The 12,570-nt window shown below is 42.1% G+C and overlaps 1 protein-coding gene across 2 annotated transcripts in view; it reads right to left on the bottom strand.

Moving 5' to 3' along the window:
- Positions 1 to 5,758: 5,758 nt before the first annotated feature.
- LOC132768003 (ultra-long-chain fatty acid omega-hydroxylase-like) overlaps positions 5,759 to 12,570 on the bottom strand; it is a 48,581-nt gene continuing 41,769 nt past the window's right edge. For both annotated transcript variants that reach the window (XM_060763532.2, XM_060763533.2), the window contains 2 exons: positions 10,537 to 10,619; positions 5,759 to 6,181 (listed from right to left, as the gene is read on the bottom strand). In XM_060763532.2, coding sequence (XP_060619515.2) covers positions 6,001 to 6,181; positions 10,537 to 10,619 — 264 coding nt within the window. In that variant the 3' untranslated portion in view covers positions 5,759 to 6,000. The remainder of the gene's footprint in view (positions 6,182 to 10,536; positions 10,620 to 12,570) is intronic.

Below are 12,570 nucleotides of genomic sequence, written 5' to 3'. Positions count from 1 at the left end.
GGAAGGAAGGAAAGAAGGAAAGGAAGGAGGAGGAAAGAAGAAAAGGGAAGAAAGGAAAGGGAGGAAAGAAGGGAAGGGAGAGAAGGACGGTCCTTCATTCAAGCACCGTGGACCTTCCTCGCCTCCTCCTCCCCCTCCCCCTCCCCCTTCTCCCCCCTCCTCCTCCCCTTCTTCCTTGTGTGGAGCACTCCATTGCTGCTGCTGGCACTTTCCAACAGGGAAAGGAGGAGGAGACTGCTCTCCTGACATAGGAGGGAAAGAGAAGGGGCGGCATGCGGCAAGCCTCCACTTCCACTCCACTCGCTTGTGTGTGTGTGGCCGTGCACGTGCGCCTGGCTTTAATGGCCGGCTGTTTCCCCGCGAGGAGGAGGAGGGGGCGTGGCCATGGGTCTCGGTAGACATGCAGTTTCTCCTATGTGGACATGCAGTTTAGAAGTCCTTTCTGCTTTTGGTTTTCGTTGGGTTTTTTGAGTGGAGAACATACCTTGGGTTGTTAGGGACATAGTGTCCAAATTTGGTGTCAATTGCCCCAGTGGTTTTTGAATTCTGTGAATAGCACAAACGAACATTACATTTTTATTTATATATAGATAGATATTGGAAACCACACCAGCCAAATGACCTGGCTCTTCAATGAACCAGTGCCAACTAGGAGAGATAGCATTGGCAAAGAAAGCACCCTGCCAGGCCCGTAGCCAGGATTTCGTTTCGGGGGGGGGGGGGGCTGAATTTTTTCAGGGGGGGTGGGGTTTGGGGGGGGGTGAGTTTCGGGGGGGGGGTGAGTCTGAGTGAAGGAGGGTCTACGCTAGCAAGCCTTTTGTATCATTACCCCAATACTGGTAATGCATATGGAATATATTGAGTATGGTGATCAGATCATGATATGAATAAACATAACAGTTTAAATAATGCACCAGTAAGGCCTTTTCGCGAACCACCATGAGAATTTCAGGGGGGTGCAGGCATGTAGCCCCCCCCCCCTCCGGCTACATGCCTGCACCCTGCTAGCGCTGCATTTTTGTATATGTAACCAGGACAGCCAGCATGATGGAGAGCATTAGACTGCAACTCTGGAGATCAGGGTTTGATTCTCCATTCCGCCACTCGGTGACCTTGGGCAAGAAAACCCTGTGATGGGGCGACCATAAGTTAGAATTACTTGAAAACACACAAAACTAAATATATAATCAGACCCCGAGGAAGTGATATAATGGGCAGTGGCCAACCTGGCTGAGAGACACTGGAAGCAGTAGCTTACAAAGTGCCTGGTGGGAATAAGATGTCAGTGAAACATGCATCCATTATTCTGTCTGTAATGCTTTTAATATATAGCACAGCTCTGAGCTGTATAGGTTTAGATTTCCTCTGGCAATCCTTGGCAAGGATGTGAATGTAATGGTAGCCTGCCCCCAGCATTACTCTCCTCTACTTTGTTGCCCGTCTTCTCCAGAACAGGGGGGAAGGAAGACTGGGTCTGAGACCCCAATGGCTGCACTAGCTGGCCCAGGCTCTGTCCAATATCCACAAGCTCCAATTGGACCTGAGATATGGCTGGCACCAGCTCCCGTAACCACAGACATTGCTGTTCCTGCACTGCCTTCAACTTGGCTGCCATTCTGGACAGGTGCCGCTCCATGTCCTTCCTCCTTCCTTCTGCCTGTTTTAGTGCCATACTGAAGCAAAAACATGGTTTGGCTAGTGGAAGGGAATCTTCAGGAAAGGTAATACAGGTACTATCCCTGCTCCCCTGTTTGGATGAAAGAAGGCAAGAGCAGGACTCTGGTATTTGGCTGTCCTGATCTTGATGTTGTGGTCCCACAAAACTTGCTTCCTTTAAGTCAATAGCATCATCATTGAGGAAGCTTTGCATAGAGGTATCATTCTGTGAAGGAGCTGAATTCATGTTCTTTGGACTCTGAATTGTGGGGGAATTTGAAGAAGAAGATGGGTCCTTTTCCGAGCTGGAAGTGGGAAGAACTAGAGTGGCACTGAAAAGGTTGGTGTCCGATGCTTGTGCTGAAGGTGGGAGAATCCCATGTCCCTTTTCTGAGGCTGGGACTCCGATGGTCAAGCTGAGGTCTGGGTGTGGAGCAACCATTTCTTTTTCTTCCTGAGGTGATACAAAAAGTATTTGGCATGCATTCCTGAAGCCAAGCATCCCCCCCACCCCAATAAGAGGTGGTAACTTATAGTTCTGCAAAGGGCAAGGGCACCAGACTGCACAATAGGGGTTAAGTTTTGGTCAATTTGCCAAGACACTAACAACAGCAAGGACCCCAGGAGGCTTTCAGGGAGCAGATTGGTCCCTGGGATCCAGTCCTTAGAAAGAGTTACAGTTTTCCAAGGGCCAAGGACAAGTCTCAGCCTCAACGCTGCAGGACTCCCTTGACTGGCTCAGTGAAATCTTTTGGACCTTTCCTCGTGAATTTCATGCTTTTAATCATTCCCCATGAACCCTTTTGTTTCCCTTTCAAAAACATACTTCTATATCAGTGTTTCTCAACCTGGGGGTCGGGACCCCTGTGGGGGTCACGAGGGGGTGTCAAAGGGGTCGCCAAAGACCATCAGAAAACATGGTATTTTCTGTTGGTCATGGGGGTTCTGTGTGGGAAGTTTGGTCCAATCCTATCATTGGTGAGGTTCAGAATGCTATTTCATTGTGGGTGAACTATAAATCCCAGCAACTACAACTCCTAAATGCTGAGGTCTATTTCCCCCAAACTCCACCAGTGTTCTCATTTGGGGATATTGAGTATTTGTGCCAAGTTTAGTCTAGACCCATCATTGTTTGAATCCACAGTGCTCTCTGGATGTAGGTGAACTACAACTCCAAAAATTCAAGGTCAATGTCCACCAGACCCAGTATTTTCTTTTGGTCATGGAAGTTCTGTGTGCCAAGTTTGGTTCAATTCCATTGTTGGTGAACTTCAGAATACTCTTTGATTGTAGGTGAACTATAAATCCCAGTAACTACAACTCCCAAATGAGAAAATCAATCCCCCCAACCCCACCAGTATTCACATTTGGGCGTATTGGGTATTTGGGCCAAATTTGGTCCAGTGAATGAAAATCCATCCTGTATATCAGATATTTACATTATGATTCATAACATTAGCAAAATGACAGTTATGAAGTAGCAACGGATATAATGTTATGGTTGGGAGTCACCACAACATGAAGAACTGTACTAAGGGGTTACGGCATTAGGAAGGTTGAGAACCACTGTTCTATATGGACCATCAACCCTATATATATTTTCCTTTGTGCTAGTGGCCTTCCCTTTTCAAGGCTACACAGTGACCAAAATCACAATCTCTAGACCAGTGGGTTCTCCAGATACTTTGGACTTCAACTCCAAGAAGCTAAGCCAACACAGGGATTTAGGGAGGATTGGTTCAAAACATGTGAAAGACCAAGCTATGAGTTATTTTCACTTACCTGGGTATAGTCATGACCAGAAGCTACCCAACCTTTGTGTCCAGTGGCTTCACCTAGCTACATTTCAAGGCCAGTGACTATTTTCAGACTGACCAATAGGAGCAAGGGGATGAGTTGTGAGGCACAATTGGTCTCAAAGGAATGACCACCAGTCCAACTGAGACCATGCCCCTCACTATGAGGTATTTAGTGTGTATGTGTATATGTGCCTCCACAACACACACATCATTCACTTGTCTCCCTTTTGTATAATGGTTTACAAGGTCCCCTGGTGGCGCAGTGGGTTAAAGCACTGAGCTGCTGAGCTTGTTGATCGAAAGGTCGCAGGTTCGATTCCGGGGAGCGGCGTGAGCTTCCGCTGTCAGCCCTAGCTTCTGCCAACCTAGCAGTTCGAAAACATGCAAATATGAGTAGATCAATAGGTACCGCTCCAGCGGGAAGGTAACGGCGCTCCATGCAGTCATGCCAGCCACATGACCTTGGAGGTGTCTACGGACAACGCTGGCTCTTCGGCTTAGAAATGGAGATGAGCACCACACCCCAGAGTCAGACATGACTGGACTTAATGTCAGGGGACTACCTTTACCTTTACCTTACAAGGTCTAATGTAGCCCAGCAACTGAAAACCAATGTGGGGGTAAAACCTTGGGAAATCCTCAAAAGTTGTGAGTAGCATGTACGAATGAAGAGGTCTTTTACTTGGTTCAGAATGTTAGTGAGATGTATTACAAGGTGCAGACTCAGGCAGAAGAAACTTCGTGGGATGTTGTAGGTTTTTTTGGACTATATGGCCATGTTCTAGAGGCATTTTCTCCTGATGTTTTGCCTGCATCTATGGCAAGCATCCTCAGAGGTAGTGAGGTCTGTTGGAACTAGGAAAATGGGTTTATATATCTGTGGAATGACCAGGGTGGGACAAAGAACTCTTGTCTGTTAGAGCTAGGTGTGAATTAGGCTTGGGCGATCAAGGAAAAAATTGTTTCTAAACCTGCTTCGTTTCCAGGGGGCGCTAGCGTTTCTAAATTCTGAGGACTTCCGAAATTTGTGATTTCAAAGTTTCGTTATTTCCGAAATTTCGTTATTAATTACGAATCGATTCGTTAATGGCGGACGCGATTGCGCAATCCGCTAAAAACACCTACAACTGGTGTTACAACTAACAAAACCATTTTAATCAATTAATCAAATAATCAAATAGAATAAGAAATTAAATAACAAAATAATAAAATAAAGTAACAAAATAAGTAGTAAGATAACAAATTAAAATGTAATAAAACACATAAATTTGTAATAATATATAAAATAATAATAATATTTAAAAATAATATATAAATAAATAATATAAATAATTAATAATATATATATAAAATAATATAATATATAAAAATTTAGAAAGTAAATATAAGAAAAAATAAATAAAAAGTAACAAAAATTGCACTTTGAAACAAACTATGAAGTTATTAAATTATGGCCAAATTATCTGGCAAGTGTACATATTAATTATAATTTCTCTAGCAGTAGTGCAAGTTAAGTAAGGACCAATTCCCACTGGGAGGGGGGTGGGTGGGTGAGGGGGTGGGGGGTGGGTGAAATCAAATACATTAAGTATATAATTTAAAATCAACTGAAATTAATTTATAAATGAAAAAACATTACATTAAAAAATAAACAAATAAACAAAAATAAGAAATTAAAAAATTAAAAATTAAAGAAATAAACAAATCAACATAAATTAATTTATAAATTTTAAAATATTACATCCAAACAATAATAGTAGTATCATAAAATGTAATAAAATACATACATTACATAAATAGAAAATTAAATAAAATAAATAATACATGCCAGGAGAAAGAGGAGGGAGGGGGGAATGTGGGATTTGCCAGCTAGAAGGAAGGCAGGAAAGAAGGAAGGTAGGAAGGAAGGAAGGTAGCCCAGTGCAGCCCAGAGTGAGGCAAGAAGAAGTATGAGGAAAGAGGAGGGAAGCAGTAGAGCAAAGGGACCGGAAGTGGGGTAAATGTGAGATTGTAAAACTTGTAAAACATATGAAAATAATTACGAAATAATTACGAAATTTGGAAAAATTGTTTCGATTCTTAATTACTCCTCACACTATTCCTGCATGGCTCGATATTGGATCGTAAGCTAATTTAAATACGAATTAAAAACGAATTACGAAATTAACGAACTGGCTCGCCCAAGCCTAGTGTGAATGTTTCAACTGACCACCTTGCAACCAAGACTATGGTTAGGTTAGAGCTCTCCAGACACCATGGCGCAAGAAGTACTGCTATTAAGTTTAAAACAATGGCAAACTACATTTTCACTGTTGCAACCTGTAAGACTTTAATGTAGTAGGACATAACTGTTAGAATGTCTCTTTGTCTCCGTCATAATATCAGAGTTAAGGAGCAACGGTAAGGAAGGCACAGTGATGGAGGTGCACAAACAATAGTGTGCTGCTTTAGTTTAGGCAGAAAGCTCCCAACCACCACAAATCCTCTGTACAGATCCAGTGCTAAAACTTCCAGTTTGTGGTTGGAGATAGCGAGGGCTTCCTGATCAAGGCTTGGCTGGCAGAGGTTCCACCTGAAGCCACAGCCCATTCTCAGCTCTCAGGATTAATTCTGGCTTGCGCCGTACAGTCTGACTTTTCTCATCCAGACGCACCACAAACCGGAGCAACGTCAAAGCTAAGGTCACTTTCAGCTCCGCCATGGCAAAAGTCTGTCCAATGCAGTTCCTGCAAAGAGGAGAAAGGTAAGTTTTATGGAAAATGCCATATCCTAGCACCAAAAGGGAATAGAACAGGCTGGGGGTTGTATTGTGAAAAGAAACCATGAGGTGGTGAGGCTTGTATCATATTCCTAAGGGGAAAAGCTGAAGAAGGTCCTTTCATGAAGGACAAACCACAGATGGCTCAGTATCTAGTCCATGATGTTTTTCAGTTCAGGAGTTTCCTAAGGCAAATTTCCACAGTGTCCTGAGCTTGTAATTCTCACCCACTTTTTGTTCTTCTGAAGAGTCACATGCTATGATAGTTCAATGCCTCAAGTGAAGGCCATAAAAAGTCCTTATGACATGGCATATGATAAGCTTGTTAAGAGTGTAGGGCTGCAAGGAGTTCTGGAGACCAAATAGAGGAGCATTTGTATTTAACAAGTGCCTTTTTCAAGTGGTCTTCTGCCCATCATAAATGTGGAATTTGTTTCCAATAGGTACCAAATGCAATATGAGTTATTGATAACAGCTCCATAAATAATTTTCAATCCTTGGAGATCAATAATTTTGACCTTAACCACTGCCTTGCTGATTTCACCTGCTTATTTTACTAACATTTTATTTCAAAAGCAGGTCATATTTGCTGATGACATTATCAGACCGCAAAGAACGGTATCTGATGGCTTCCATGTCAGTGGGAGGATAAATCCAGTCCAGGTTTTCATCAAGAGCATCCAAGACATAGACTTCAGCACCTTGGGAAGCTACGTTCCTCATTGTTTTTTAATCTCAATGAAAAACTTTTTTTGGGATTTCAGTTTAATATTGTTTTAGAATCTTGTATATTTTGATTACATCTATTATTACAATTTGCTTTATATTATATTCTACTTTTTCTATTTTCTCTGCTTGTATGCCCTCCACAAACACTAGTACCACCTCTCGTTAATGGCTCAGCATTATTTCCAATTTTAACTTTACATTTGGCCTCCCCACTGTTTTAACTATGTGTTGCTTTTTTTTTGATAATGTTGTTTTTTATTGTCTATGTTTTTAATTGCTTGTATTGATGTTTTATTGCTTTTGTTGTTGTGTTTGGGCTTGGCCTCATCTAAGCCGTACCAAGTCCCTTGGGGAGATGGTAGCGGGGTACAAATAAAGTTAATAAATAAATAATAATAAATAAGGCAGTCCTGAGTTTCAAAAGCCTTACAAATGACTTCTAATTAATAAGGGGGGGGGGGGAGGCAACAGGAAGTTTATTTATTTACTTACAGTATTTATATTCCGCCCTTCTCACCCCGCAAGGGACCCAGGGCAGATTACAATGTACATACACATGGCAAACATTCAATGCCATAGTTCAGGGGTCCTCAAACTATGGCCTGGGGGCCAGATATGGCCCTCCAAGGTCATTTACCCGGCCCTCGCTCAGGGTCAACCTAAGTCTGAAATGACTTGAAAGCACACAACAACAATAATCCTATCTCATCAGCCAAAAGCAAGCCCACACTTTCCATTGAAATACTAATAAGTTTATATTTGTTACAACAGTTCTTCATTTTAATTATTGTATTGTTTTTAAGTGTTTTTTCACTACAAATAAGATATCTGTAGTGTGCACAGGAATTCATTCATGCTTTTTTCAAATTACAATCTGGCCCTCCAACAGTTTGAGGGACTATGACCTGGCCCTCTGTTTAAAAGGTTTGAGGATCCCTGCCATAGACACACAACATATATAGACAGACACTCAGAGGCTATTAACTTTCCATCTTCTGGCCACCAGGAGAGCTGTCGCTTCCTCATTCTTTGCATACTTGCATACTTCCTGGATATTTTTATGGTCTCTTAAATCAGTTAATTTAGCCTCTCCAGAAAGTGGTACCAAATTTTCCTACTTGACAGATGCAACTGTCTTTCGGGTTGCAAAGGTCGACAACAAGCTACACAATTTTGGTCGGGAGCTCACTCTGACCCAGGCTGACTTTGAACTCATGACCTTTTGGTCAGTAGTGGTCTTAATGCAGCTGACTCCCAGCCAGCTGCGCCAAAGTGAGAGAAATCTACCCCTAGGAAGGGAAATTCACTTCTGGAAGAGTTATCATGGGGGAACATTGTCTCTACTGAAGGTTCATCACCAAATTCTTGCTTCCACAACAAGCCAAATTCTTCAAAATCCAATTATCACAGGGACAAGAGAGTCTTCTGAACAGGGCCACACACAGCAAAACAAACAACACAGGGGTGTTAACCCTTCCCTGTGCTACCGAAAATGTGTGTGTATAGATATAAATATAGATGTAGATGTATAGATACAGATATAGATGGCTGGCATTACACTTAAAATGTATGTGTTCCAACTTATATACAAACAGAGGAACAAACCTAGTGAACTTATTCCTGACATTGTTATCAGTCATTTTTTAAATCTCTGCTAACGTAACATAACCTTTGCCGAACATTTTTAATACCCTCTCAACATCTCCTCACTTCCCATATCGTGTATATAGTTTTACATTTGTAAACTAAAAGAAACAAAACCTCAGGAGGTGCAAAACAGTGGCCTGAACTTTCAAGGCACTGAATCTATTCCTGAAATAATTTCTGTGCATTGTCGAAGGCTTTCATGGCTGGAATCACTGGGTTGTTGTAGGTTTTTTTGGGCTAAATGGCCATGTTCTAGAGGCATTCTCTCCTGACGTTTCGGCTGCATCTATGGCAAGCATGCTGAGGTTGTGAGGTCTGTTGGAACTAGGAAAATTGGGTTTATATATATGTGGAATGACCAGGGTGGGACAAAGAACTCTTGTCTGTTGGAGCTAGGTGTGAATGTTTCAACTGACCACCCTAATTAGCACCTATCCCTAAAATATCTTTCCTATTTCCCTTGGACATGCCCAGCATTTTAAATTTTAATCCTTATAGTTGGCCCTGCCACAGGTTTTTAAATGTGTTGTGTCATTAATGTATTGTTTTGCTTTGTTATGAGTCATTTATAGTTGTATTGTTGTTGTTATGTTTTATGATGTATTTGGGCTCAGCCTTTTGTAAGCCGCACCGAGTCCTGCGGGAGATGGTAGCGGGGCATAAATAAAGGTTTATTATTATTATTATTATTATTATTATTGATGGCCTGGCAGTGTCTGGGGCAATCTTTTGTTGAGAGGTGATTAGATGTCCTTGTTTGTTCCCTCTCTCTTGTTTTGCTGTTGCAATTTTTGGGGTTTTTAATACTGGTAGCCAGATTTTGTTCATTTTCATGGTTTCCTCCTTTCTGTTGAAACTGTCCACATGCTTGTGGATTTCAATGGCTTCTCTGTGTAGTCTGACATGGTGGTTGTGAGAGTGGTCCAGCATTTCTGTGTTCTCAGATAATATGCTGTGTCCAGGTTGGTTCATCAGGCACTCTGCTATGGCTGATTTCTCTGGTTGAAGTAGTCTGCAGTGCCTTTCATGTTCCTTGATTCGTGTTTGGGCAATGCTGCATTTGGTGGTCCCTATGTAGACTTGTCCACAACTGCATGGTATACGGTAGACTCCTGCAGAAGTGAGAGGATCCATCTTGTCCTTTGCTGAACGTAGCATTTGCTGGATTTTCTTGGTGGGTCTGTAGGTGGTTTGTATGTTGTGTTTCCTCATCAGCTTACCAATGCCGTCAGTGGTTCCCTTGATGTATGGCAAGAACACTTTTCCTCTGGGTGGATCTTCATCTCGACTCTCGTGGCTTGTTCTTGGTCTTGCAGCTCTTCTGATGTCTGAGGTGGAGTATCCATTGGCCTGGAGAGCCCAGTTGAGGTGGTTCAGTTCATCTTGGAGGAGGTGGGCTTCGCAGATTCTTTTTGCGCAATTTGCCAAGGCTTTAATGGTGCTCCTTTTTTGACTTGGGTGATGGTTGGAGTTTTTATGTAGATATCTATCTGTGTGTGTGGTATATGGTAGACTCCTGCAGAAGTGAGAGGATCTATCTTGTCCTTTGCTGAATGTAGCATTTGTTGCATTTTCTTAGTGGGTCTGTAGATAGTTTATATGTTGTGTTTCCTCATCAGTTGAAACATTCACACCTAGCTCCAACAGACAGGAGTTCTTTGTCCCACCCTGGTCATTCCACAGATATATGAACCCACTTTCCTAGTTCCAACAGACCTCACTACCTCTGAGGATGCTTGCCATAGATGCAGGCAAAACGTCTGGAGAGAATGCCTCTAGAACATGGCCATATAGCCCGAAAAAACCTACAACAACCCAGTAATTTCTGTGCCTTAGTTCCTTTAAGTCAGGGTTGGCACTCATTGCTTCACCAAGAGGGATACCAGCATTGATTGAAAGACTCACTCCAAAGTCTACGTCTTTGGGAACCTGTGAATTCCTGCTCACCTCGGTCCTGCAGAGAAGGGGACGAAGGCCAGGGGGGACTGTTGCTTTGAGGTTGCTGGGTCAAAGCGGTGTGGGTTATAAACCTGTGAGAACGACAACAGATTTCAAAAACAGGTTCCATGAGTGTGAGAAGAAGCAGGAAGTTAGGCAAGTTCCCAGAAAATGGGACACAGAGTCTTTCTATGACTGAGCATTTTCACAGGCTTTCCCAGGAGTCCCAATTTACAGAGTCCCAAACAGCTCAATAGCCGATGGTGAGGAAACTATGCGGCTAGAAATTAAAGAGGGTGTGCATGTAAGGAAATTACTATGACACCAAATTAATCATTTGTTAAATGCAAGCATAAGATAGGCATACTAGTATTCCCACAGGAAGAAGCACTGAGTAGGGAATGGATGCTGGAAAAAACTAATGCATAATATAGAAAGGGGCGTCATAACAATGTCTGAAAGAAAGAAAACAATAGCTCTCATTAAGCCATAATCTGGTTCTTTTATTTATTTTTTTAGTTGCAAGCAGAAATACTTTTCAGAATAATTATAGAAACTATTCAGACTATGTTCTTGTGGGTTTTTTCGGGCTATAGAGCCATGTTCTAGAGGCATTTCTCCTGACGTTTCGCCTGCATCTATGGCAAGCATCCTCGACCTCACAACCTCTGAGGATGCTTGCCATAGATGCAGGCGAAACGTCAGGAGAAATGCCTCTAGAACATGGCTCTATAGCCCGAAAAAACCCACAAGAACCTAGTGATTCCAGCCATGAAAGCCTTCGACAATATATTCAGACTATGTCGTTCCAATTTAAATATCCAGTCTCGTACTTTTGATGCTGCTTCTTTACGATATGTGTGTTGTGCTTATTTGAAAATTATGCCGAAACTACAGTAATGTATATAGACATCTCACTGTCGAAGGCTTTCATGGCCAGAATCACTGGGTTGTTGTAGGTTTTTTGGGCTGCATGGTCATGATCCAGAAGTATTCTCTCCTGATGTTTCGCCTGCATCTGTGGCAGCCATCCTCAGAGGTTGTGGTCTGTGGGAAACTACGAAAATTGGGTTTATGTATCTGTGGAAAGTCCAGGGTGGGAGAAAGAACTCTTGTCTGTTGGAGCTAGGTGTGAATGTTTCAACTTTTTTTTTTGGTCATGTCAGGAGCAACTTGAGAAACTGCAAGTCGCTTCTGGTGTGAGAGAATTGGCCATCTGCAAGGACGTTGCCCAGGGGATGCCAGGATGATTTTGATGTTTTTATCATCCTTGTGGGAGGCTTCTCTCATGTCCCCGTATGAGGAGCTGGAGCTGATAGAGGGAGCTCATCTGCCTCTCCCCGGATTCGAACCTGTGATCTGTCGGTCTTTAGTCCTGCCGGCACAGGGGTTTAACCCACTGCGCCACCGGGAGCTCCATAATGTTTCTTTTTTTTTTTAACATAGTTTTTATTAAAGTTTTCACAAATCCACACAAGGAAAGAAGGGGAACAATAACAAGGAGATAGAACAGTAGGAAAGGGAAAGATATACAAAGCAGAACAAAACAGAACAACTAATACATAACGAACACTCAATACAAACAAAAAAAACTACTTAGACTATTCTAAAATGACTTCCACTCCAGCCTCAGGATCTTCTCAATATATTTCTTCTCCTTAATATCTATTCTCATCCCAGTGTTTTTTCAACTTTCTTCTCAAAATCGTGTATAGGGGACCAATCCGTCCTTCTTAAAATTTTTCCATTATTCCTTTTCAACAGAAAAGTCAATTCATCCATATCTATTATTTCTTTAATTTTCTTCCACCAATCTTCAATATTCGGAACATCTTCATTCTTCCAATATTTGGCAAAAACCATCCTTGCCGCCGTTGTACAATAAGTAAATACTTTATCTTCATTCTCTTCCAGTTTAAGATCAGAGTCCGTAAATCCAAGAAGGTAATATTCAGGTTTCTTTTTAAATCTTTTCCTTAATATTTTTTGCATCTCCTCGTGAATAGTGGGGGAGCTCCATAATGTTTCAACTGACCACCTTGA

Source organism: Anolis sagrei, chromosome 2 (assembly GCF_037176765.1).
Source record: "Anolis sagrei isolate rAnoSag1 chromosome 2, rAnoSag1.mat, whole genome shotgun sequence".
Lineage (NCBI taxonomy): Eukaryota > Metazoa > Chordata > Lepidosauria > Squamata > Dactyloidae > Anolis > Anolis sagrei.
The sequence above is the reverse complement of the archived record's forward strand: the minus strand, read 5'-3'. Positions and strand labels throughout refer to the sequence as shown.